The sequence below is a fragment of the Fukomys damarensis genome, unplaced genomic scaffold (assembly GCF_012274545.1).
Source record: "Fukomys damarensis isolate Sample0158 unplaced genomic scaffold, DMR_v1.0_HiC HiC_scaffold_23, whole genome shotgun sequence".
Taxonomy (NCBI): Eukaryota; Metazoa; Chordata; class Mammalia; order Rodentia; family Bathyergidae; genus Fukomys; species Fukomys damarensis.
In genome coordinates, this window is record NW_022900935.1 from 7,497,855 (window position 1) to 7,525,618 (window position 27,764).

The 27,764-nt window shown below is 39.0% G+C and overlaps 1 protein-coding gene across 24 annotated transcripts in view; it reads left to right on the plus strand.

The window, feature by feature from the left end:
* The window catches only part of LOC104863465 (microtubule-actin cross-linking factor 1), a 340,469-nt gene that overhangs the window by 266,527 nt on the left and 46,178 nt on the right, over positions 1–27,764 (plus strand). For 15 of the 24 annotated variants that reach the window (XM_033767735.1, XM_010625874.3, XM_010625875.3 and 12 more), the window contains 15 exons: positions 10,360–10,521; positions 10,707–10,877; positions 12,095–12,261; positions 15,632–15,791; positions 16,068–16,394; positions 17,384–17,468; positions 17,965–18,206; positions 18,946–19,152; positions 20,601–20,720; positions 21,535–21,642; positions 22,528–22,746; positions 24,281–24,484; positions 25,196–25,204; positions 26,141–26,372; positions 27,014–27,240. In XM_033767735.1, coding sequence (XP_033623626.1) covers positions 10,360–10,521; positions 10,707–10,877; positions 12,095–12,261; positions 15,632–15,791; positions 16,068–16,394; positions 17,384–17,468; positions 17,965–18,206; positions 18,946–19,152; positions 20,601–20,720; positions 21,535–21,642; positions 22,528–22,746; positions 24,281–24,484; positions 25,196–25,204; positions 26,141–26,372; positions 27,014–27,240 — 2,640 coding nt within the window. Of the gene's footprint in view, positions 1–19; positions 4,331–10,359; positions 10,522–10,706; positions 10,878–12,094; positions 12,262–15,631; positions 15,792–16,067; positions 16,395–17,383; positions 17,469–17,964; positions 18,207–18,945; positions 19,153–20,600; positions 20,721–21,534; positions 21,643–22,527; positions 22,747–24,280; positions 24,485–25,195; positions 25,205–26,140; positions 26,373–27,013; positions 27,241–27,764 lie in introns of those variants that run through there. The other 9 variants (XM_033767743.1, XM_010625879.3, XM_033767726.1 and 6 more) reach the window with 4 other exon arrangements.

The following is a 27,764-nucleotide window of genomic DNA, read 5'->3' on the forward strand; positions in this document are numbered from 1 at the left end:
CAAACTAACTTCCTGAGCGCGAGACCGAGGCCGGCGTGACCGGGAGCCACCTGCCAGCTTGCGGTGAGGTGACCCGGGCCCTCAGGGCGTGCGGCCCGGTGCGGGAGGAACGGGCGGTGCTGAGTGAGCTCTCTGACAGCCCCTCGGCCGCTGCTACAGCCTACTCGCCTTCTGCAAGGCCTGGCGCGGGGCTGCACTCGCCTTGTGCAGCCACAGCGCAGGGTTGGCCTAGGAGTCACAACAATGCCATGATGTTTTGGAGACAGGAAGCCCTGAGCTGGCCCCGAATGAAGGACTTCCTGTGTTTAAAGTTGCAGGAATATCCGCCGACCAGCTCAGTTCAAATGCAAACACCCCAACTAGGGAGGACGAATGGCTAATTCAGACCAGCTGGACTCTTCCAGGACTGGAACAGAGGATAAAATGAGAGGAATTCTTAGGAGCTTGGCCCGTACTTGAAGACCAGAAAGGCTGTGCCATTGTTACTACAGTCAGTGCAAATTCGCTGCTTCCAACTCTGCTTTGGTAAGAGTGGAACTAGATACTGAATAAGACTTGTCACTATCAAATGATTTCTGCTGACTGAATTCAAAAGAGCAGTGCTCTTGAAAAAATAGAATAAAACCAGAAGCCATACTAGGAATTATGTCTTTTGATCACATTAGACCATTTCTCTGTCTGCAACAATGAGGCTGGTAGCCTGTGAGGAAAAAGCTGCTTGTCTTAGAACTTCTCCTAGAATGTTTTCAAAGTTGAACTCTCGGGTCTTTCTGGAGAGCAGATGCAACTGGTGGTTTAGAGTGTGAACATACAAAAGAATTTATAACTAACTCATGGAGAATGCATTTTGGGGAACTGTGAAAAAACTTTTGAAAGATTGATGGTTCATGCTGATTGAAAAAGTATGGGTAAGCCACTCAGCAGACCAGACTGTTTAAGGCAGAACCCCACCTGCCTGGGGAAAGGGGAGGATGAAGACGGCTATATAGAGGATTGCTATGTTCCACAGCGGTCCATATATGATACAATGAGGATAAATGAACAGATTGACCAGGGGTCAAAGCTTAATCAGACTTCAAAAAGCACCATAGAAAAAATGGAAGGAAGCACCATATCCAACAATGGTACATTAGGAGCAGCAGCTCATGTTTTTGAATCTAGACCACCAGAAGGCAAAAAGCTGGATGAGAGAATAATATTTGACGCATTAAAACTAAGCAGTGATGTACAGAAGTCAGCTCCTGTGCCACCCAGACGGAGGCCAAATGCAGAGCGCAAAGATAATGTTAATAGGAGATCATGGAAGTCCTTCATGCCACCCAACTTCCCAGAATTTGCAGAAAGGATGGAAGCTTCTCTCAGTGAGGTTTCAGAAGCTGGTGCTTCAAATCCTTCCTTACATGAGAAGAAAGAATTCAGTTCTGCCTTAACAGAAAGTTCTAGTCATTTGGACCACAGAGAGCCTCAGTCAGAGTCAGTAACTTTGGAACATGTGTCCAAATCCGTAAGTATTCTAGAAGTTCAAGATGTGAAAAATTTAAATAGAGACTGCCAGGACTCAAGATTCCAGCAGCACAGTGAGAGCTCTCCCCATGAATTCCAGCCTCTAGAGTCAGAAGCTGCAGCAGCAAGTGGTAACACAGATGTAATGGAGGAGCACAGATTCTCAAGTGCAACCTGGCCCAGAGCCATGAAAAGTTCAGCTAAGGGAGGCTTCAATGAGAAGCAGCACCCCCTTGGGGATGCAGTGTGCACTGTGGAAATGCCATCTCTCTCCCCCTGCCTTAGTGAAGAGTTGTTGGATCCAGAATTGCATATTCTCATAACTCCCAGCCTAAGAGAAAAAACAGAGTCTGAACTAAAGTTTGAGGAGGATGAACAATGGATCATGATGGAGGCTGAGAAGTGGGAGGAAGAAAAACTGTCAAAGAAAGGGAAGACTCTTCTAATGGTAGATGAGAACACCCTGGCAGATAGTTTTGAAGAAAGAGAACAAACAAGCTCAATAGCAGTTGTGGAGGATGGAGCTAACTGCTTAGCTGCTATTCTGGGGACTGTTGACCACCTACCTCTTGGTCAGATTTGTTGCTCTGGGGATCCACAGGCAGGTGCGGACCAGTTGTCTTCTGTTCCCAAGAATACACTACCCCTGGATTGCGGTTATGTTGTAGGTGAGGATGCTGTTGATGAGATGAAAAAAACTGCTCAGGGACTAGAGGATCTTACTTCAGAATTAGAATGTAATATTGATCCTGTTGATGAAGAGCAGCTCTCTGACACAGATTCAGTGCAGATGTTCCTTGAACTTGAAAAGGAGTGTTTATGTGAAGAAGGAGTAACTCCTCCAGTTGAGCTGCAGAATCAAGCCTCATCTGAAGGGCTGGCCCCAGCCCAGAATGCAGAAAATTCACTTATAGTTAGTTATTTTCCAGGTGCTGCCTTAGAAAAGGAACAGCATGGAGGCCTTCTAAATGTAAAGGACCCTGATACTGCATTGGACTGTGAATATTTTAATTCCCTGGATTCTTCTCAGGTGACAAATGCTATAGAATTTATTGTTCATCCTAGTAGCGTGAGGGACTCTTCCATGGTTAGCAAGGAGTGTGAAAAAGTGCCTTTTATCCCCAAGACTATGGGGGAATTTAAGTCTCCGGCTGATCTGGAGTCACTGAGAGAGCTGGATCCAGGAGATTTGCCGAACTCTCATCACGGGGCTTTTTGTGAAGAAAAACTATCAGACTTTATTGCTTTTGAGCTAGCCAAAGAAAATGGCAGTTTGACCCAAGCAGACTACAGCCACACTGAGAATGTTCAGTATATTGAGAGAGTACCTCTCAGTTTTGCTTTTAGCTTTCAGCTAACAGATTTAACCTCAGGACCTGAAGTAGAGATGTTATCACATGATTCAAACTTATTAACAGATAAGCATTTGGAAAATGAGACAGCTGTTAATCAAGAAAGTAACAGTCTGACATCCTTGGGAAATGTAGACCCTTCTAAATTGTGCATGAGGAAAATTTGTGAAGATGGTAAGGCAAAAGAGCTAGATTGTCAAGCCAAACTTTTGGGAGACAGTGCCCCAGCACATTGTCATAGTGACTTCCTGGAGCATGTCTTTCAGGATCTTCAGAGAGAGTTGCCAGAGTCAGAGACTCTGAGTCTGCATCTGCTGGTGGGAGAACTGAGACATAGTGGAGGTGTAGTGGAAACTCTAAATGATACAAACCCTGAGCTGAATGTGACATCACATGGAGAGGAGATGCAAATGGGAGATTTTGATTCATTCCCAAGTATCTTTCCAGAGGAACAAGTTCCCAAAGCTAGTAATACTGAACCAGTTTTAGAGGAATGGATCCCCAGCTCACAGGGGCATGCTGCAGCTGCTACAGTGCTCTCTGTAGAAGTAGGTGCCCTAGATGCAGCCCTGCCCACCCCAGAGGAGGACATCCCAGTTGCTGCAGTGCTTGCCCCAGAGGGAACTACTATAGTGACCACTGAAGTTCCCTTCACAGAAGAGGACATCCCAGTTGCTTCAGTGACTACCACAGAGAACCATGTCCCAGCTGCTTCAGTGGTCATCTTAAAAGAGAATGTCACTGCTGCTGTACTGTCAGCCCCAGTGGAGGCTGCTGCCCCAGCTCTTGCAGTATTTGCCCCCAAGGGAAGTGTTCCAATTGCTGCAATGTCCCCCCAATGGGAGACTGCTCCAGCTGCTGCAGCAACCATCACAGAAGAGGCTGTACCAGATATTGAAGGATCTTCCCCTGAGGGGACTGCTTCAGCTGCTACAGTACCCATCACAGAAGATAACACCCTAGAAAGCCTTGTCACCCTAGCTGCGGCTGGACTGACTCTTGAGGACCTTGGTCTTCCAGCTGCTGCATTGTTCACCCCAGAGAAGCCTGATTCCACTGCAGTGGAGCCTCCCTCCCCTACTCCTGCAGGGCATGCCCTAGAGGAGTCTGACATTCTAGCTGTCACAGGTTCCACTGCAGAAGAATCTCCCACCCCAGCTGCTACATTGCCCGTCCCAGGGGAGGGTATCACCCCAGCTGCTACAGTGCCCACCCCAGAAGGGTCTGCCACCCTTGCTACTATAGTGCCTGCTGTGGACATGTTCCCCACTGGCAGACTCTTCCTGAGAGTTAGTGCCCACACTGACTCAGTACCTGTCTCAGAAGAAGGAACTCTTCTTGAGGATGTTTCTCCCACTAACATACGGTTCAAGGAAGACCTTAATTCTTCAGTTTTTGGAATAAAGGAGGTGCCTGGCACAGTATTGCATGGGAAAGTGCCTCTGGCTGCAACTGATGGATTAAATTCAAATGAGGTAATTGTTGCTCACATTGTTTTGGGTTAGGTTCTAGAGAGAGGAAAGGGAGATCTGCTCTGCTAGTTCTCTGACTTGGCAGTAGTGAGAACACAGATAATTTTTGTGAGGGAAGGGTGGATTTGTAATTCCTAGATTTTCTATTGAATTTAAGGGGAAGTGCCTCTTACTTTTGTCTGATGAAAAACTGTAACTTTGTAATTCATGCTTCAGTTTTTTATTCAGATAGGCCAAGCCCAAAGGCAACAGAGAGATATAAACAGTTGTTGGTTTACTTTTTTTTTTTTGTACCGGGGATTGCACTCAACCCTGTGCTTGGGCGGCAAGCGGTGGTACCACTGAGCTAAATCCCCAGCCCTGGTTTACATTTTTTAGTAGATTATTAGCAGGAAAGTATTACTTTGCTTTTGAAATGCACAGCAAGCTTGTTCTGTTCTAAATCAAGAGGTGCATATTGATCAATGGTGCCCATAGTTAGGTAGAGGCCTCAGTATGAACTTTGAGACCTGGAGTACTCTAGAAAATTGGATAGATATTCATTTTCTTCATTTGGTAAAACCAGTCTCAAAATCTTTGCGATACAGCATTTAAACCCCATATACATAAGACAGATGAACCTTCCCCTCTTCTCTTCAAATTTATGTGTTGGTTAGGTAGAATTCACCACAGCAAGTTGGCTAAAAGGAACCTGTTGTATGAATAACAGCTTTTTAAATGCAAATGTATTTCTTAAAGCCACAGGCATAATAATTTAGGAAAAATAGAGATATTTTATTCGCCTTGTGAAATTATGTCTGTGTCCTTAAAGCAAATCATTTTCCTCCTGGGTCTCTCCTTTCTTAATCTGTAAAACAAGAGAATTAGGCTAATGTGTTCTCCTGGGTTTTTCTTACCACTAAGATTCTTGATGTTAGAATATAGAATGGAAACAATTGAGAAGTGTTCCACATCTTGAGCCCTCTAAAACAGAGGAATTAGAGATTAGCAATTTTCTACAGTTGTCATTTGATCAGTGGTGAAGGGTGAAGGGTTTAGGGTTTAGAGGTTTAATCTAATACAACTAGAGTTTAGGAAGTTGTTTTGATTTTTTTTTCTTTTTTTTTCTTTTGAAGACAGGGTCTTCACTATGTAGTTGAGACTGCCCTGGAATTCACTATGTAGCCCAGGCTGGTCTCGAACTCACAGGGATCCTTCTGCCTCAGCCTCCTGAGTGCTGGGATTACAGGCTTGCACCACCACACCCAGCTTTGTTTTGATCTTACTGCATCCTCAGGACCCAAAACAGTACCTTCTTCAAAGCCTTCATGCACTATTGGTTGACTATCAATCTCCTGGGGTATCAAAGAATGTTAAAAGAAAAATGAGCTCTCTCATCTGCCCCATTGCAGAGCTTTGTCTGCTAGAGTACCAATTAAATGTGTAGCTAAAAGCAACAAAATAATTAATTGGTTCTACAAGGTATGGAATTTACCATATCCCCCTGCTTAGCAGAGTGGTAATGGTTTCACTTTGAACTCCACTGGTTATTTTGGAACATGGCATCACATCAAATTGGGATGTAGGTTTCCCAGATGAGATGAATTTTTATTCTGTTTCCTGAGTTTTGTTTACTTTGAGATTCCAGTAATCACTGAGACCCTGGTAATCTTTACAAAATCAGGACAATAATTTTTTGCACTGGATTTTTTTTTTTTTTTTTTTTGAGACAAGGTCTTGCCAAGTTGCCCAGGCAGGCCTTGAACTTGTGGTCCTCCTGCACCAGCCTCTCAAAGTACTAAAATTACAGACATGTACCACCACATCCAGCAGCACTGGCATTCTTTATAATAAAGAATGTTTCTGGCATGAAAGCTGTGACAGCAATCAATGAAAGAAAGAGATTAAATTTTAAGGAACCAGTCAAATCTATGAAAAGGGAAAAAAATTCAGAGAAATCCTTACTATTCTTTTCTGGGATCTTTTCTGCAATGTGTAGTCAAGGGTAGATAACGTCTCAGGATCTTTCCAGCTGCAGGAGATAATCATTTTATGAAATACTGACTAATAAAATGACAAAAGGAACTGATAGCTGCCTACAAGGTTATCCATCTTTGAATTGTGATTACTTTGTGAAATATCTGGAAGCAAGCCGATACCTACATCTCTATAAAAAAAGAAAGATGGAGTAGGAAGAGTGAGGAGGGGAAAGGGACGTAAAAAGAATTAAGATCTGTTATGTACATGTACCAGCTCACGATGATGAGTGTAGTTATTGTGTACTATAAATATGTACTAATAAAAAATTAAATTTTTTTTTAAAATGACCAGAGCTATAGTCCTGGCTAGGAATGTTAACCAGTAAGAGTATCTAGAAACTGCTGAGTATTATGGCACATGCCTATATTCCCAGCACTCAGGAGGCTGAGGCAAGAGGATCACAGTGAGTTCAAGGCCAGCCTGAACTATATAGTGAGACCCTGTCTCAAAACAAACAAACAAAAAAAAGTATAGACTATTTTGAAAATACTGAAATATCATTGAGTTTACATGAGTATATAGATTTGCTAAATTGGTGAAATAGTTTTAAAGACAATGAGACTTGTCACTTCTCTACATAAACACTTAGAAATTATTAAGTAATCATGATTTAGAGTGAAGTATTTGAGATCTTTTGTATGTGTACATGTATGTACAAATGCACACACTCACATTTATTTTTCTAATAGCCAGTAGCAACAGAGTGAAATTTCTATGGTGAGATCTGGGGCCAAGTTAAAGCAGTCTGTGGTTAAACAACTACTCACTCACAGACTTCTTCATTCTTAGTCCCAGTCACTAGTTCAAAAGAAAAAGAATTTTCTTAATAAAATGGGAGTTCTGTAAAATTAAAATTTTCTAAAGGAATTTTTAAGCAAAAATTGAGGAGGACCACAATATCAGTTCAGTAGAAATGTTCAGCTTATTGGCAGAACCTTTATAGTTGTATCTGTTTTCCCTATCACCATTTCTATACAAGGAATCATTCATCCATGGAATAAATATCTACCAAGTACCTACTGTGTGCCACGTATTGCACTCCTTCAGTGAATAGAATTGGCATGTTCCTCCCCTTGTGGAATTCATATAGTGGGTGAGGCAAGGCACTAAGGGAAGGAAAGAAAAACATATGTAACTGTGACAAGCACTTTGGGAAAAAAAGAGATATCGGGATTTGAAAATGATTGGATGGACTCAAGTATTTTGAGAATGGGAGTAATAAGACCTGATAATTGATAACATTTTTTGTGTTAAGGGGAGGGGAAGGAGTTGTTAATGATGACTTAGGTTCTGCTTTGTACAACTGAGTGGATAGGGCAATAATGAGCAATTTAGGGAGGAAAACCAGTTTGAGAGACAGGAAAGGAGATACTGTTTTAGAACTGCTAGTTTTTGAGAGTCATTTGTATGGCAATAAGAAAGCAGTTAATATATAGAGTTGAAATTCAGAAGAGAGATACAAGTTGGGACTCCTGTTTATCAGGGTTAATTTTTAAAGCCATGAGAATGTATGGAATGGCCCCAGAGATGTTTAGAAAGAAGAGGGTCCAGAGACTCCCAACATTTGAGGTGGAGCTGAGAGAAGGAAAAACAAAGGACATTAAAAAGAAAAAAAAAAAAAGATCAATGAGGAGGGTAGCACTGAAAGATGCAGTGTCACCAGAAATAAAAGTGTTTTTAGAGGTTTTTTTAGGAATTTTCTGTTTTATGTCCCTATTTTATCTTACAGCGTTGCAACAGTTTTTACAAGTTTACTGATCTGAAAATTGTCTGCCAGTGCTACTTAGTTAATAACGTGGCACCATCTCATTTCACTAACTGAAATACTAAGGAGTGGGAAGTTTAATGTATCTGAAAATATTGGTTTTGCAAAACTTCATTTGAAAGAGAAGAGAGAAAGTGTTTTCAGATTTACTTTTTCAATACTCTGCTTGTGTTCAAAATAAATATCTAGTGGGCCTTGGATTTTAGCTTAGTGATTCTGCCTTCTGCCTTGCAAGTACAAGCACCCAAGTTCCATCCCAGGATTTGGGAGGGTGAAGCAGGAGGATTGCAGTGAGTTTGAGGCCATCCTGGGATACATAGTTTGAAACTGTGTATCCCAGTTTGAGACCAGCCTGAATTACATAGCAAGATTCTGTCTCAAAAGCAAAAAAAAAAGTTTAAGCTGTATGTTTTATTCTCCTGTATCATCTGTAGCACTGTCCAGCATAATTTCCTGCCAAGATAGAGATGTTCTCCGTCTGTGAACACATAGAGTAGGTACTAGCTGGCTGTTATGTTAGATCGCACAGAAAGAATTTAAGTGCTGGGTATTACTAGTGTATCTCTTTTTCTCTCTCTTTCAGTACCAGGGATCAAACTCGGGACCTTGCACTTGCCAGTCAGGCATGCTGTCTCTGAGCTACATCCCCAGCCCTTAAATGGCAGTTACAATTGGAATTGGTTATTGGATAGAGGGGTTCCTTCAGTATGGACTTGACATCTTTCCGCTGTACCTGTTTCCCTGCCTTCTTTGCTACACCCCCCGCCCGCCCCAATCACCATCATTTCATTCCCCCAGAGCAACTTTAAACTTAGGAGGTTTCCCCCTTCTGATTTTCCTTTGGTAACATCTTTAATGATAGAATTATGGCGCTTGCTCTTTCTGAAAACCATGTTGGAAAAACTGTTATTTTAGCTAAACTGACTGGTAGTGTCGCCTAGCAAAATATAGTATAATCAAATTATAGTACAGAATGGAGTGCACTGGTAATTACCTTTGTAAGCTTCCCTTTCCAGTGTTCCCTAGGGCTTTCCCTCTCCGCTGACTCATGTATATGGCCACTCTTTCCAGAGTCAGATTCCTACGAATGTGATATGTGGTCTTACATAGTCCAAAATTAGTCATCCAAACTTAAAATTTTCTTTCACATTTATTTTTGTCCTCTTCTGTTTGCTGTCATCCTTTGGCTTTAAATGACTCACCTGTTGCACTGAAACTGAAGCAACTTTTTATGGAAGAAAAGAGCAGAAATAAATCCAGGCTAGTTGAATATAGCTGGTTTTAATCTTCTGGTAAATTGTGAGAATCTGATTTTAGTGACAAGTAGTTTATTTATTCTTTTTCTTAAGACCCTTAGTGTTATCAAAGGACCATTTTCTTTTGATTCTGTTTCCTCAGAGAAATGTCTTAAATTGTAATGGTTGCGTAGTTATAGTAAAGCATGTGCTTTGCTTGTTACATTGTTCCCAAGAGGATGCTCTTCATATCTTCAATATCGCTTTTTATCTGCCTCTCCGAACATGTGTCCAGAGATGTGAGGGACATTTCCCTGCATTACTGGCCCTTTTCCATTTGTGATCAGAGGAGTACTGTTTCAAGAATATTGGCTGTGTGTGGTCTGTGGCTCTGAAACAGAACGGAGTTAAATGGCCACAGGGGGATTAAGCTATGAGCTTGGCAATTTTTTTCACAGTTAATGTGTTTTGACTAATTGATTTATTGGTCCTGGTCAAAGAAGAGCATTGTCTGTTACTAATAATCAGTTGAGTCTATTATCTAAGGTATTTTTATCTTAAATATTCATAATTTGGTATCATTCATCCTTTTTAGGACTTACATGCTTTGCTTTTTTTTTGTGGCACCGGGGATCAAACTCAAGACCTTGTGCTTGCGAGGCAGGGGCAGTGCCACTGAGCTAAATCCCCAGCCCCTTTGCGTTTATTTTACAGTATTTTGAATCTGATGCATCTCTAGTCCCTGTAGCTTTTTGCATTAAAAATTTTTAAAAAATAAGTCATTGGGTTAAAGATCTAAGTAGTATCATGACTCTAATTAAATATTCATAAGAGAATGTATTGAAAGATATGTGTTTCCATTATACTTCATTGTGCAATGAGTTGGTTTTGTTGTTTTGTTCTTTTTATTTCCTGTCCTCCTTCATTAACTCATAAATCTCTTTAAGAATAACTAATATGGTGTAAAGGGCCTAATATCTTTTAAATTAAATCTTTGGTTTGCAATTATTCAGATGTTTCAGAAAGAACAAGTGGATCCTCTTCAGATGAAATTGCAGCAGGTGAATGGACTTGGCCAGGGATTAATTCAGAGTGCAGGAAAAAACTGTGATGTGCAAGGTTTAGAACATGACATGGAAGAGATCAATGCTCGATGGAATACACTGAATAAAAAGGTGAGTGGCAAGGAGATAGTAAGTGTGCTAGGATCAGCAGACACCTCAGATATCTAAATCTAAAGTGTCACTGGTACCTAAGTGCAAATAAAAATTTAGCTGTTAAAATCCATAGTTCCTAAAAGGTATCAGTAGTTACTTGAAAACTGCTCTTTCTCATAATGAGCCTTGTGTCTGTGACACAGGTTGCACAAAGAATTGCACAACTACAAGAGGCCTTGTTGCATTGTGGGAAGTTTCAAGATGCCCTGGAACCATTGCTCAGCTGGTTGGCAGACACTGAGGAGCTCATAGCCAATCAGAAACCTCCATCTGCTGAATACAAAGTGGTAAAAGCACAGATACAAGAACAGAAGGTAAGAATGTTGGGACAGTGAAATAAAACAGCCACGGGAAATGGTAGACAACATATTTGTTTATAGTTTAAGGAGTGAGTCAGGAGTTTTAGTAGAATCTCAGCCTACTTTGTATCATCCTGAAAAGAAAGGTAGAAAGCGAATTTTATCACCTTAAGTGAGTCTTACTGTGGCATATGTTAGACTGAACAAATTGACTTGTTCATGTATCCTATTTCAGTGTTTCACTTACAGTTTTATGTTAAGAGGCTTTTGGTGTTGCCAGTTTAGCAATATTCTAAATAACGTATATCATGTACAAGTTTGTATATGTATTTTTTTGTTGTTGGTTTAATTTGTATTTCAGTGCATTTTATTTGTTTTTTGAGACAGGGTATCCCTGTGTAGTTAAGGCTGGCCTTGAAATCACTGTGTAAGTTCAGTCTGACCTCAAAGTGGTGATCCTCTGGCCTTGGTTTCCCAAATGCTGGGATTACAGATGCAAATCACCACACCTGGCCTGTGTTTTTTTTTTTTTAATAAAAGTTTATCTCAAAGGAGATTTTTTTCCAGATTTATTGATGTATAATTCATAAGAATTATGTATATTTGCAATGTAGAAGGTGATTTTTTTTTTTTCAGTCCTGGGGATTGAACTCAGGACCTTATACCACCTGCCTTGCAAGCACAAGGACCCAAGTTCGATCCCTGGAACCAAGGGAAAATAAAAATAAAAAACTTATAGTAGCTAGCACTAAATATGTGGGATTAAGAGAAATGATTTGAAACCTAGCCCTAAAAGATGATATTTTTATTTGCATAAGCATCATGAAGTGATTGTGTTAATTTCTCATCTGACTTAATGTTTTTTATGTACTTTTCTCTTGATTCAAAGGGAGTTTCCTATTTATTACATAATGACAATCACAGTTCCATTTAAAAACTTAAGCGTAGGATGGGCCAGGGGTTTAGCTCACTGGTACCATGCCTGCCTCACTGTGTTCAATCCCTGGTACAAAAAATAAAAAACTTAAGCATATGAAAAGTTTGTGTAGGTGGTAAGGAACTATGTTGTATCTCATGTGTTTGCCTCAAGGATGGAAAAACTTAAATTATTCAATTAATTTTGGGATTTGGCAGAATTTTTTTGTTTTTTCCACCTATTTCAGATTTTTGGGTGGTTTTTACTTTTTCTTTTTCTTAACCTTTACTATTCTTTTCATATGTGCGTACCATAGTTGCTCCAGCGGCTCCTTGATGATCGAAAGGCTACAGTAGACATGATTCAAGCAGAGGGAGACAGAATAGCCCAGTCTGCTGAGCTGGCTGATAGAGAGAAAATCACTGGACAACTAGCAAGTCTTGAAAGTAGATGGACTGAACTACTCAGCAAGGCAGCAGCCAGGTAAGGCCAGTGGGTTTTTTGAGGAATAGGTCTGAATTTGTTTCGTCCTATTTGACTTTACTATCACAGAAGTGCTTTACAAGCTCCTAGATGTTTCGTATGGAGCTTTAGAAGATGTATAAGGGCCTTTGTGTGAAGAATGGTAAGTATTCAGAGATAATCTTCATAACTAGGATCATTCCCAGAAAATAAGCTTCAGCTACCCATAAATTTCTGAAAACTGGAACACTTAATGATTGGTGTGGTGCTTCTGTTGCAGTTCCAGACAATAGACACAGACTCCTACAATCCAGCCAATTTAGGAGTTTTTGAAACAGATTTCTCCCCCTTCATATTTATAAATGATGCTTTTGATATTGGAATTGAAATTTTTTCTACTTCTTTTCTGTTAGCTTATTCTGATACTAGATATTTTTGCATCTAGGGGCTAGTCTTTGATTCTGTTAAATATTTGGGTATTCAAAAGATGCATAGGTATTCTTCAATAATTGACTAAAACACAAGCAGTACATTTTCCTCTTCCAAGGAAGTGTTACCTGTTTCCATAATTGTAAGGAACCCTTGTGTCACTTGAGCTTTAATAAGTCACACAGATATCTCTACTTTTAGCTTACACTCGATCTTAAAAATAAATGCTATCTCGTCATCAGTAGAAAAATACTAGAAACCAGTAAGAGCATAGCAAACTTGATCTTTTGTTTTATCCTTTAAATTTTCTAAATAGGAAGCAGCAATCTTCAAATGACTACCTCATCAGTCTCTATTTTCAACTGCCAATGACGTGCTTATTTACCATCTGAATTGCAAAATACAAGCTTGCCCATATTAATAGGAGAAACAAAATTGAAAGAATTTAACTTATTTTTATTTCCAGATTTACACTGCTTTTTGTCCTTTTCTGTCCCTTGCCATTAGTGTACCACTGGCTTCCAGTTACCTGTGCCTAAAACTTCAACCCCACTTTTACTCTATCTGGACTTTGTGCCTGACATGTTATGAGGATGCTAAATTCTGTCCTTTTGACCTCTACATTGTTTTTCCTGTCCATTTTCTAATTCCTTCTCTCCTACCTCAGTTCATGATTTATGAGCTCTCATTTTGAGTTGTTGAGGTAGCTTCCTAACTAATCACTTTTCTACCGTTTACCCTCAAATCTTCCCTCCTCCCATCCCCCAGCAGCAGGTGAGCCATTTTCAAAGTACATGTCTGATCTTATCTCAAAGACTGTCTGTTCTCTATAAAATAAAGCTGAAGCTCTAACTCAGCATTCAAAGTCTTCCATTTGACCCTAACCAACCTTAGTTTCCATTATCATTATTCTCACTCTTTGTATTAATAGGTAAACTATATTGTGTTCTTTAATGTCACCTGTCAATTTCCTGACTTTGTATCCTCCCCTATGAAATGCCTTTTATTTTTACCGTCTAACATGAAATTGTTCTTTATTTGCCCAATACAGAATAACTTCTGCTTCTTAGTTGCTATAACTCTGTATCTATATTTGTTATTATAGCCAATACTTATGTATTTATCTTCCTGGTCCATAAGTTCCTTAAAGTCTTGATTTGCTTCTTTTTGAGACAAAGTCTTGCCTAGGTAGTTCAGGCTGGTCTTGAACTCACTCCTTGCTCCAGGTTGGCCTCATACTCATGGTTATCCTCCTGCCTTAGCCTCCCCAGTGCTAGGATTACAGGCATATGCCACCAAAAGTAGTTTCATTTGTTACAGGCATTGTAAAGACATTTACTTGGATTCTTTAATTTTGGATATTTGATGCTTCTGAATCATTTTAGTGCTCTCAATAGCATAAGTCTTACTCCATGAAGTTCTTTGAACTTTCAGATTCCAAAATCTGTGGTGAGTCAGGTACAGATAGTAGAGACAATTTATTTTTTTAATTACAGCTTAATAATGGTCTAAGTGTACATTTTGTAGTTTTATTGATTCAAGATATATTTTGAAGACTAGCATAAGTGAACTAGGAAAGGAAATTCTGTTCCCAGGTTGACACTTAAAAATGGTAGCATTTAGAAATGTTTTTCTTTATATTGAAATATAATTGAAGTTCTGTTAAATAAAATCAGATCATTTTATTTAAACCATGTCTTATCAAAATAAGTTTCTGACAATGTCCAGTGTAGGCCTAGCACAAAGCAGGGGTTCAGTAAAGTGTTACTGAAGTACCATCAAATATTCCCAGTTCTTTTCAGATGGCGTCAGTCTGTTCTTAGTAATTCAAAATCAGCATCATAGTCTCATTACTAATCTGTGTGCTAAGACAATTCCTGTGGTTGTTTTCCTATCGTTCTCTCCCCCCACTACCCCTAATCAAACTCAAAACCTTGCGCTTGTCAGGCGGGTGCAGCATCACTGAGCTATATCCCAGCTCATATTTCTTTCATGTCTGGATGCATCTCCCCTCTGCAATTTGCTGCTTTTAATTTATAGAGTACTTGAAATCTAAGCTTAGAGTCTCTGTGTGTGTTGTGGTACTAAAGCTGAAGTCAGGGCCTTGCCCATGCTAAGCAAACACTCTACTACTGAGATATATTCCCTGTCTTTTAAAATATTTTTAATTTTGAGACAGGAGCTCAGTAAGTAGCCCAGGCTGGCCTTGAGCTTGTAATCCTTCTGCCTCAGCCTCCTGAGAGATGGGATTACAGGCGGGTATCACTGCACCTGGCTGCATTTTCAGTCTTTGGGCTTTTTGTATTTGCAAATTCAGCCATTGTGAGATTTGGGTTTTTTCCTTTTGTTTGTGGTTTTATGTCTTAATTTTGAATGTAAAAAGTTATGTTCTCATCTTGAAGTTACCAGAAGCCTGGCTAGATTTTTGGGTGATGGGGAAGGATTTCTAGCTTATGGAACTGTACTACTTCTGCTCTTCGGGTATTCATTCTCTTTACTCACACATGAACGTAGTAGCAGCAGCAAGAGACAGAGTGATGTGTGTGTATGTTTGTGTGTGTGTGTGTGTGTGTGTGTGTGTGTGTGTGTGTGTGTTTTAAAACTTTATTTTGGCTATGTGTTCCGTCAGTACATTACATTTTGATATGTGCCAAGGTGATATAAGGAGAAAGGACATTAGATCTGATTACAGTCCCCAGTCATGTAGTGACTGGATGAATCTTTGTTTAAGCTTTCAGAGTCAGTTTTCTCTTTCATAGTAGTGGGATGATATCCCTGCCCACCTTATAATGTTATGACAAGATTATAAGAAAATAATGCTGTGTAAACCTTTACTACAACATAATGCCACGTGTGTTCTATGTACTGTTGGTATTTAAACTGTACCTGGAAAAGATTATCCTTTTACTGAATTTAATACTGAATCTTATGTTCTTTCTGCCTCTTCTCTATATTTGTGTAGGCAAAAACAGCTGGAAGATATCCTGATTCTGGCCAAACAATTCCATGAGACAGCTGAGCCTATTTCTGACTTCTTATCTGTCACAGAGAAAAAGCTTGCTAACTCAGAGCCTGTTGGCACTCAGACTGTCAAAATACAGCAGCAGATCATTCGGCATAAGGTAGGAAGGAGTTACTGTAAATGAAAGCACAGAATTGGAGGTAGAAATCCTAGGAATTAAAACTGCCTGCAGCATTGTTTTAATTTAAAGTATGGTTAAATTATTAATTGAAAAACCACATCCTGGAAGTAAAAATAGAAATTAACTAATATTATTTCTGCCCCTCAGTAGGTGACTTTTTTATTATTTAATTTGTTATGTCATTTATTCATTGCCTCATGTTTGCCTTTCATTTGTTTTGATCCTGCTATTCATTTTTTCCATCTGGATTTCTAGGCTCTGGAGGAAGAAATAGAAAACCATGCAACAGATGTGCACCAGGCAGTGAACATTGGACAGTCTTTGTCCTCCCTGACCTGTCCTGCAGAACAGGACGTGCTGTCAGAAAAGCTAGACTTGTTGCAGGCCCGATACAGTGAGATTCAAGACCGGTGCTGTCGGAAGGCAGCCCTGCTTGAACAAGCACTGTGCAATGCTAGACTGTTTGGGGAGGATGAGGTGGAAGTGCTCAACTGGCTGGCTGAGGTTGAGGACAAGCTCAGTTCAGTGTTCGTAAAGGATTACAGACAGGATGTCCTGCAAAAACAGCATGCTGATCACCTGGTATTTGTGTTTTCCATTCTTAATGGTTATGTTACTAAGTTATTTTGCTGTTTTGGTTTGTGTTTCTCTTCATTTCTTTTTCTTTTTTTCTTTTCTTCATTCCAAACATTTCAACTTTATTTTATACAGAAGTACAGTTTATATACTTGGTGTTAAGTACTAATCTTTTTTGGAAGGTTCATGGAAATATTTGTATTTCACAAACTGTGAATAATTCTAGAAGATGGTGCAGGACATAGTTAGGGCCCATCTCAGTTCATAATTTACATCATTAGGTAATGTAGCACTTGGTTTCCATTTGAGCAGATTTATGAAAGAATACGCTTTAACAAAACTGACATTGAATCGTGCCCAGGATTTGATCATGTACTTAAAATTTTTAATCTATTTCTAGAATTTATATACTCAAATTCGAGGGATTCTGTGTCATCATTTTGTATATAAGGGTGTGTGCCTTTTTCAGTTTATCTTAGTGAAATCTCTTTGGGGGTAGTAAAACTAGGCAAAGCAACTTTTTAAAATAAGATTCTTGGGCTGGGGATTTAGCTCAGTGGTTTGGCTGCCTGCCTCGCAAGTGCAAGGACCTGAGTTCAATCCCTGGTACCAAAAACAAACAAACAAACAAACAAAAAATAAGATTCTTTTTATCAACTTGAAATAGGCATAATTTTTACCCAGGATCCTCATTTAAGTCAAATTGTTCTTCTTTTGAATATTTTGTCTTACTCTTTATTTTAGACTCAGACATTTTTGCTGAATTTTACTTCTAACTTAAGGTTAAGGTTTGGTATCAATACACTGGTAAAGCTGATTTAATTCTAAATCATGTCTCATTCACCACAAAAGAAAGGCTATCTCTAATTATGTGATTTAATTATTTTGGATAATCAGTGGGATACTAGTCTTTTTAAGTTTGGTCTCTTAAAGACCTCATATTTATTTCCTTTGTTTTGCCATAGTTTTGGAATTAATATTATTCTTTTTTTCAGGCTTTAAATGAAGAGATTATTAATAGAAAGAAGAATGTAGATCAAGCTATTAAAAATGGTCAGGCTCTTCTAAAACAAACCACAGGTATTTTGAAGAGTGCATCTCTTAGCACCTCTCTGGTATCAAACACAATCACATATCCAGCAAAATAAACACCCTGCAGTAGCTACTTCTATTTGTATATATAAGGAGCTTGTTATACCCTGATTGTATTACCATGTGCTCCAGGAATGCTAATGACCTGTGTTCCTTGAAAACGACAAGACTGTTGCCTCACATCTGGTTGCAGATGATGATTCCCCTGCCTGCCAGTATGTCACATGCCAGCATTCACTGCAAGGTGCTGAGAACATCTACAAACACCTGCAGCTAAACTTAGATCCCAATCTAGAGTGACTTCCTTTATCAGTTGGAAGGCTTATTTTCAGTTTGACTTTAGTGTGGGATGTTGAATAAAATCACTACCAGAGGGAAAGAGCATCTATGAAGTTTTAAGCTCTGACTTGAAGAGAGGTGATTAAAGGGACAGCCTCATCCCCAGATCTCCTAAATATGAGTAATTGTGTGCTGTTCTCTATAGGTGAAGAGGTCTTACTTATCCAGGAGAAACTGGATGGAATAAAAACACGCTATGTGGACATCACAGTTGCTAGCTCCAAAGCTCTCAGAACTTTAGAGCAAGCCAGGCAACTGGCCACCAAGTTCCAGTCCACATATGAGGAACTGACTGGGTGGCTGAGAGAGGTGGAGGAGGAGCTGGCAGCCAGCGGAGGACAGTCTCCCACAGGGGAGCAGATACCCCAGTTTCAGCAAAGACAGAAGGTGAGCTATTATATCACATGGTAAAAGGAAGGAAAGGCTTGTCAGAATCCTTTTTCATCACCTTTACCTTACATCTAAAACAAAAACTTCTGCCTGCCCCTTCTTATTTACTTGTGAACAGTAGGATTTGACATAAAGACATGTAATACAGGGCCGGGGATTTAGCTCAGTGGTTCGGTGGCCTGCCTTGCAAGCGCAAGGACCCAAGTTCAATCCCCGGTACCAAAAAAAAAAAAGACATGTAATATAAGAGTACTTATTGTGGTCTATTGAAGAAAGAAATTGAATCCCAAGACCCTAGGAAGTTTGCTTCATAATGTAACATTTTATAATTTACCTTCACAACTCATTCTCTCAAGAATACTTTGTGGTTATATTTGATTCTCCTACAGGATCTTCTAGAAGCACTGAAATACTGTGCAAGTATTTTAAGTCAAATGCCTATGGTTAAAGGATTGTTTATTGTTTCTATTAAAGTAAGGAAAAAAGAAAGGAGAGCTATTTGTTTTACCCAGAGAGAGTCTGACTCAAGTCTCAGAGACAGTTTTAAGTAAGCAGCAGCTAAGCCTAAAGTCAGGCTTCAGAGTGATTGAAAAATCTGAGACAAAAAAAAAATAACTGAAAGAAGGAGGTCAGTGGCCTGCTGGGATGTGCGGTAGAGATAGCACTTTCCACCCAGCACAGCTGCTAATGTGCTTTATTTAGCAGGGTATGGCCTGAAAAGTTTTTCCTTCCTTAGGAATTAAAGAAAGAGGTCATGGAGCACAGGCTGGTGTTGGACACAGTGAATGAGGTGAGCCGTGCCCTCTTAGAGCTGGTGCCCTGGAGAGCCAGAGAAGGGCTGGATAAACTTGTGTCAGGTGCCAACGAGCAGTACAAACTGATCAGTGACACTGTTGGACAAAGGGTGGATGAAATCGATGCTGCTATTCAGAGATCACAACAGGTAATGTTTATAACTCCCCTACATTAATATTTTAGGCAGTGGCGATAGATGTGTGAAGTTCAATACGATGAATAATGAGATTTGCCTAAATATGATGCAATGAGCATATTTCAGTAATGAAATATGGGTAGAGCTTGTGAGGATGTGTCCCAAGTTTGACCCAAAACACTTTTGACCTCTTCAAGTGGAGAAAAACATAGAGAAGAGTCTATGTGAAACCTTTTCTTAGTGATCAGGCTGATAGTGATGAGTTGATAGCATCACTACCCAAATGGTCCAAATGCATGGTTGTCTTGGTTTGAAATAATCAACTGTGCTAGCATTAGATGTCAAAGGGGACGGAACCAAGAACTATAATTATTATCAAATATGCAAACCAAAATAGCAGAGCCATCCAAAATAGAATCCTCACGGTAAACACAGGTGTCATATTTCTCTTGGTGTTTTTTCCTTCTCCTGCTTTCTGGAAAAAAGTTACTTGCTTTTCTCTGTAGTCGGCTGTGTACCAATTAATGTGCCATAGTGCATGCACGTGTACACACACACACACACACACACACACACAACATGACTCCTTGGGTTCATAGTGAGAAATGTTTTCAGAACCATGCAGAAGTTTTTTCTGACTCCAAGAATATCTACATTGTCTTTAGGGTTATCCTTAATTCTAACCAGATATTTCAGTATTATACAATTTACTGTGTTTGGGAGAAACGTGTTTCTCTTTACACACGCATTGAACGTCCCTGATCTGAAAATCTAGTATTTCAGACTTGGGAAGCTCAGCCAGTAAAGCTGTTTGTCCAAATATTTCAACATCTAAAAAATGTTTTAAGGTCTCAAACATTTCTGGTTCCAAGCACTTCTGCTAAGAGATACTCAACCTATATTAGCTTAGGGTGGCAAATTTGAAAAGAAAATAAAAGACTGGGGCCACTCATGTCAGTAGAACATGTTCTTGGTTTTTGCTGTGGCATAGTCATTTAAATGTTTAGTGTTCTTAGAGTCCTGTGCTGCTGCAGATGAGCAAGTACTTCCAAGCTAACTTTACTCAGCTGTTTACTGCCATTTTAAATTTCATCTAAACATCTAACTAAAACTGTTGTGTAGTGATTGGGTATAGAAAGCATTGGCAGAAAGAGTGCAGCCTCATAAAAACACTCTGATTAGAAGCATATTTCTTTTGAAGGATGTCTTTCTCTGTTGTTTCTTAGTGGAGGGCCACTAGCTGGGTTCTGTAATTTCTTTTAAAGAAATTGAAGGATGATCGGTTCTAGTTTATATATATCTTTATTTGTGATTTATGAAATTCTTCTTACTTTTGACTCTACTTTGTGAGGTATAAACTATATTTCTGAAAATCCAGGACTTTTTGTGTTAGATGAGTTAACGGTTCTAAGAAGCAGACTTGGCTGTATGTAACACATTTTCCTACAATGTCTTATTAGTATGAACAAGCTGCTGATGCAGAACTAGCTTGGGTTGCTGAAACAAAACGGAAACTGATGGCCCTGGGTCCAATTCGACTTGAACAGGACCAGACCACAGCTCAGCTGCAGGTGCAGAAGGTGAGTGTAATGCCAAGTGCTCGATGTGACCTGAACTAGGAGAATGGCCAGTACCTTAGAGTGAGTAGGAGTTTCTGACTACCCTAGGTCAAACCAAGTGGAATGATGTAGGTAGAAATTAATTTTATGTGTACTTATTCTGAGTAAGAAAAAGATTTTTTGCGCATGAAAAATAGGCCTTTTAATCCAGGAAAGAAGTTAGCAATTTTCTGGGTAATATAAGAGGGAATATGTTTTTATAAGCAACTAAAAAGGCATTAAAAGATGTTGGATAGGCAAAATATCCATATTTTTTTTTCTTTTTCTATAATGGGTTTTAAGCCCAGGGCCTACTTGCCCACTGAACTACACTCCCATCCCTTTTTATTTTTTGAGACAGGGTCTCAATAAATTGTCTAGGCTGGTATCAATCTCAAAAATCCTCCTGTTTCAGCCTCTCAGAATGCTGAGATTGCAGGTACATGCTACCATGCTTGCCTCAGAGCAATTTTTAAAAATAGATCTTTGAAGCAAATAATTTTTCATTGGTTGCATTTTACCTTTTGCAAACACAGCCTCAAGGTTTTTGTTTTTTTTTTTTAATTTGTGGAGTTTATTTGTTTTTAGTTTTGGGGTTTGGGGGGCTTTTAGGCGTTTTTTGGTTGTGCTGGGCCTTCACACTGAGCCACACTCCAGCCCTTTCTATTTTTTAGGTTGAGACAGGGTCTCACTAAGTATCCAGGTTGGGCTTAAACTTGGGATTTTCCTCCTCCTTCATCTCCCAGAATGCTGGGACTTTTTACTTCATGACTTAACTATTGTTTAATTTTCAAAGGCTTTCTCCATTGACATAATTCGACACAAAGACTCTATGGATGAACTCTTCAGTCACCGTGGTGAAATTTTTGGCACGTGTGGAGAGGAACAGAAAGCTGTATTGCAGGTGAATTATGGTTACTTATTCACTCTATTTTCATTTTCTTAATCATGGTAAGTTAGAAGTACAGTTGTGAAAAAAAGTGTTTTAATGATTTTTCCGGCTTGATTTTCATATTTACTGATTTTTATTAAAATCCAACTTAATGTTCTATAGAATTCAAGACTCCTCTCCTTATATTCACAAATGTCTAAACAGCTGTGCTACATAATGTGAAATCCATCTTCATCATAACAGAGTTGCTACTTATCCTCAGTCCATAGGCATAATCCCGGAGTGACTTTTTTTTTTTCTCTGAATGACTTTTTAAGATACTTGTGATAGGTTTTTTCAGAACCATGTGCAGATATTAATGCCTTCTTTCTTGCTCTAAAGGTCATACTTATTTTTGAAAGGATTGGCCAAGATAGTTTGTAGACCAGTTTATTTTTTTATAAAGGATACAGCTAACCAGTATTTCCTTAGAAATCTTCATAAATTGAGCCTCCTCATCCAGAACATTTAAAGCATAAATGCTAGTTTTCTGGAGACTTTTTTGTAAAATCGGAATTCTATCATAGCCTCTGAAGTGTTCAGCTTTAAACTTGTCATAATGATCCTGTACTTTTGTGTGTCATTGGTAAAAGTTTAATTTTGTTGAACTTTTGTTCTGTTTTATTACCTTTTATACTACGTTCATATTTTTTAATTGAAGAAATAATATACCTATATGATAGGTAAATTTAAAAAGCTGAGTAAATATAAAGAAAAATTCACCCATAACTTTATTACATTAGTTCATATTTATTAATAACTTAGTGTGTGTTCCTTTAGACATTTTAATATGTATATCTGCATTTCTTAAGAGTTCTTAATAGTAATATCTTAATTTTTAAAATTTTTCTCTCATAGGAAAAGACGGAATCTCTAATACAGCAATATGAAGCCATTAGCCTACTCAATTCAGAGCGCTATGCCCGTCTAGAGCGAGCACAGGTCTTGGTGAACCAGTTTTGGGAAACTTATGAAGATCTTAGCCCTTGGATTGAGGAAACTCAGACACTAATAGCGCAGTTACCTCCTCCAGCTATTGATCATGAACAGCTCAGGCAGCAGCAAGAAGAAATGAGGGTAAGAAACAGTGCAAGTTTTATTTCATTGCAAAATGAAAATGAGTTCTGTAATTTTTTTCAAAAACCACATATTAGTGCCTACTTAGATGCAAGGTTTATGTTATAAAATTAATTCTCTTTTTTTTCTTTAGTACTGGGGATCAAACTCACAACCTTGCTCTTGCAAGGTGCCAGTGCCACTGAGCTAAATCCCTGGCCTGTAATCTGTAAAAATTTCTTTGCACAATAAAAATGCATGTTGAATTATTTCTTTTATCCTGTAATATGAATTGACTAAGGAATAAGGTTACGGAGGAATCAGGATCCTTTACCAAGAAAAGTAAGAACCAAGTGGGAGTGTTTGCCTAGAGCAGTGATGATGAACCTTTTGGAGGCTGAATGCCCAAACTGCAAGCCAAAACATACTTATTTATTACTGAGTGCTAATGCTGCAATTAAACCTGAATACTGAGGTTTTATTGTAGAAAAAACTACTTGTTCATTAAAAGAAAATCACAGTAACAGCTTTCAGTGATAGGAACAGCCCAGTGTGGTGCGCATGGGTTAGGTTTGCCACCACTGGCCTAGTGTATGAAAGGCCCTGGGTTCAATCCACAGCACTACAGAAACAAACCAAAAGACCCACGTTTTTAAAACTCAAGGAAATTTAAACTATTTCCAGAGTTGTTCAGTATTGTAAGACTCATGCTGTGGTTGGATGTCTCCACCTCATTAGGCCCCATTTGGAGTGAGAACTGTGAAGGAACGTCAGAAAGCATTTGCTGCATACAGTTAAGATGGAAGGGAAATTTATACACATTTCAATTCATTACCTTTAACGATGCATTTATAATGATTATTTCTACTTTAGTGCTTAAGTTCTTGTATTCCTAAAAGTGAAAGATTTAACTGGAAGTAGCTAACAATAAAGTCATGGAGTGGCCAGATTACCAAAATTGTTGCAATTCATAGTTTATCCTGCTTGATATCTCTCAGTTTGGGGTAGTAAACGTAATAAACCATATAAATTAAAATATAGCGCATAAAGGTGTGTATGAGTAAAGAAAAGAGTGGAATCGTCTGGTATGATATGGTTGACTTCCAGGGTGATGAGAACACCTGAACTAGTTTTAGGAAGTGAGACTAGCTATATGTGGTGATGCACACCTATAATTCTAACACTTGGAAGGCTGAGGTGGGAGGATCACATGTTCAAGGCCCAGCCTGAATTACATAGTGAGACCCTGTCAGAGAGAGGAAACGTGAATGAGAATTTAAGAGTATTAGAGCCCAAGAAGACAGGTATTTTTCCATTTCCCCAAAAATGGTGAGATGCTGAGTTTTGCTGATTATTAACAGTTCCTCTCAAAATTGGTATAAGCTCTGATCAAAGTATCTAAATAAATAAACTGGTATAAAATGTTCATTATGTTTTCGTTTTTTGTGATGCTGGAGCTCAAATCCAGAGCCTCATATATACAAAATGTCTGCTGTTCACTGAGCTCCACCATTGGCCCTGTTCATTATGTTTTTATCCATATGTCTTTCCATAGCAACTGAGGGAATCCATTGCTGAACACAAACCTCATATTGATAAGCTACTAAAGATAGGCCCACAACTAAAGGAGTTAAACCCCGAGGAAGGGAAAATGGTGGAAGATAAATACCAGAAAGCAGAAAACACGTATGCCCAAATTAAAGAGGAAGTGCGTAAGCGGGCTCTGGCTCTAGATGAGGCTACTTCCCAGTCTGCTCAGGTATGTTATTCTGTTGTAACCTTAAAACTGTCTGCTAGTCTAGTCAGAAGGTCTTTGTGTCAGGTATGCCTGCGTGCTCAGGAATACACAGACCAGTGTGCCAATAACACGTTATCACCAGAGTAGCAGGCTTTGCCTATGTGGCATTTGTATTCCTAGGAACATTGGCATACTGACACTCCGGGGGGTAACATGCATCTTGGCAGGTAGATATAATTTTTTGTTGCTGATTTCCCTGAAAACTTCATGTTGTGATGATCCTTTAGCAGGGCTGATTTTGGATAAATTTATCTGGTAGATCCTAAAGCAATGACTGCCTCAACAAAAGTCCAGTTAATGTTGGACCTGTTATCTTGGAGATTTTAGAATGATATAGCCCATTAGCTTTCTTTTTCTAATTGAGACAGAGATGCTTCACTAGGGGGAAGAGCCAAAAAGAAATATATAACACTTCAGTAAATTTGGAAGCATGTAACTACATAACTTTTCAACTAATACTGTTAGTAGAACTTGTCATGTCTGGGTATTTTATTCCTATGTTTAGTCATTATTCTTGGTTAATATTTGTACTTACTCATGTTTTTCCCCCTACCTCCCGTCCCATCTCTCACTCACATTGTGGAATGTGTCACTTTGTGTTGTTGCTGCCCGCTCCTGTCTTCCCCACATCGTCACATTTCATTGTTGTGTTGACCGCGCCTACCATAACAGATTACAGAGGTAAGGTACCCACTCCCACTGGGTTTAGGGCTTTCTTATAAAGCTGAAAATTGAGGCCATTATCTATAAAGGAATTTCCCTTAACATTAGAATAAATTGTATCATTGTAGTGTATTTTATCACTTTCATTTGGGGTGGATTCCAGAAGTGAGGGAGTGATGGGAAATGATTTTGTTATGGAATCTAATAGGCCACATAAAATTGACAAATCTTAATTTAAGTAAGTAATAAATCTAGAGTTGGGTTTAGATAGCTTCTTTTAAGAGGCATGCTTAACTGTCTTTTCTCCTCATTCTGCATCAGATTTAAATAAGAATTTACTTTATAATTATAGTTATATTATTCAAAATACCAGAAAAGTGAGAAAGTAATAGTTCTTTTAGAATAAGGTGAGATTTGGGCTTTCTTAAGTATTTTTCATCACGCCAATGTTTCTTTCTGGCTGTTCCACGCGGTGAGTTGTTAAATTGTATGCTATGATACTTTTAAACTCTGCCTCATGCAACACATTAAGTTTCCCATCCATGTGCACAGCGGGTGGAGGGCATCTAACTTGTTGGTCCGATCTGTTGCATGCAAGTGTCATCTGAGATGCTGACATACTGACCCATTGGTTTCATGGTCTTGTCCCTTTTCATCATATTAGTTGTAGTAGGAGAAACAGCGTGACAGTGCTAATGACTTGAGTTGATTTCTGGTGTATAACCTAATCTCTTTTGACTCCTGAATTAAACACTGCCCCCCCCCATGATTCATCTCTGGTATACAGTCCCCAAAATGGTTTCCTAGGTAAGCCCAACACTTAAGAGCTACCAGGCTAGGTAGAGCACCAGCCATCCTAAACAGTAGTAGGTGCATACCTTATCCTTATTCCCTTACCTTGCGCTAAGTGTGATGAAGTATTGCAGTATTGGCTGATGTTCCAACTTTGTTTAGTTCCATGATAAAATTGAGCCCATGTTGGAGACTCTGGAGAATCTTTCATCTCGCCTCCGTATGCCACCCCTGATCCCTGCTGAAGTAGACAAGATCAGAGAGTGCATCAGTGACAATAAGAGTACCACCATGGAACTTGAAAAACTACAGCCATCTTTTGAGGCCCTGAAGCGCCGTGGAGAAGAGCTCATTGGGCGATCTCAGGGAGCAGACAAGGATCTGGCTGCAAAAGGTGCTTGTGGATATAATTATTCTCAAAGAAAAATCAGTAGAATAAGTTCATAGCTACAATCATCTCCAGCATCTTAGCAAATTTCATTGAATGTAAAGGCAGCCCCCAAATAATGAGTATTTCACAAAGTCATTTGGAAGTCATTTAGAATTCAGGACACATTTTCCCATTGAAACAAGGTTACAATTGGTAGTTAGATTCCCAGGACAGAAAACAAATGCTCCTTTAACCCCTCATCTGAGTAAACTACAGTATCAATAGTGGATAGAACATAACTACCTTTTGTAACACTTTCCATGGGAAACAAACAAGTTTAGCACAGAATATTGGAAATAGAGTTCCCCTTCCTTCTCAGGCTTTTTTTTTTAATTAGGGTTTTTTTAAATATCAGCAGCAACTTTATGTTGGATTTCTAGACTGCTTCTGTGGTCCCTTTTTGTTGGGGACCATCATAAGCAGAAAAATGTTAGTATAGAAATAATATTAAAGTTAAGGTGGAAAACTGTCCATCATTTACAGATTTTTAGGGCTGCTTTTAAAGAGTTTCACTGAAAATGTCAGAATTAGATGGATTTTTCTGATGAGACTGCTTTGAAGTATTTAGAGAAGTCCTATTCACATCTCTTCTTTATCCCCCTCAGAAATTCAGGACAAACTGGATCAAATGGTGTTCTTCTGGGAGGACATCAAAGCTCGGGCTGAAGAACGAGAAATTAAATTCCTTGATGTTCTTGAATTGGCGGAGAAATTCTGGTATGACATGGCAGCTCTCTTGACCACCATCAGAGATACCCAGGATATTGTCCATGACTTAGAAAGCCCAGGCATTGACCCATCCATCATCAAGCAACAGGTTGAAGCTGCTGAGGTAAAAGAAAAACAAAACTTCTCTTACATGTGTCTTTTAGCAAAGCATTTTATCCAATTTATGTTGTGTTAGCTGCTTTAGCCAAATGGGGTACTTTGAAAGTATTTTGGGAGTTTTTGTTTTTTAAGACATTTTTCCATTTGAAAACAAATACTTGGGTGTTATAGGAAATTTTTTAATGTAGAAAGACAGACAGTAGAAAAGTCATTTTCTACTCATTATCCAGAGTTAAGTTTTTATTTTAACATCTTTCCTTGGCATAGGCCAGTGGTGCGATGGATGGCATACCTTTTTCTAGTTGCTGTTTCCTAGACAGGGTAGGAAGTCACTGTGCAGCCCAGCAGTCTCAGCAGTCCTCTCCCTTCAGCCTCCTTAGTGCTAAGATTGTAAGTGTGCACTCCCATACCTGGGAAGTCTAGTTTATGGTGAGTATGTGTCTTACCACATCTGGTCCACTTAGCTAGCACAAGCAAGCCTGTCTTGGTACTATCTTTAATCTTTCTTTCTTTTTTTTTTTTTTTTTT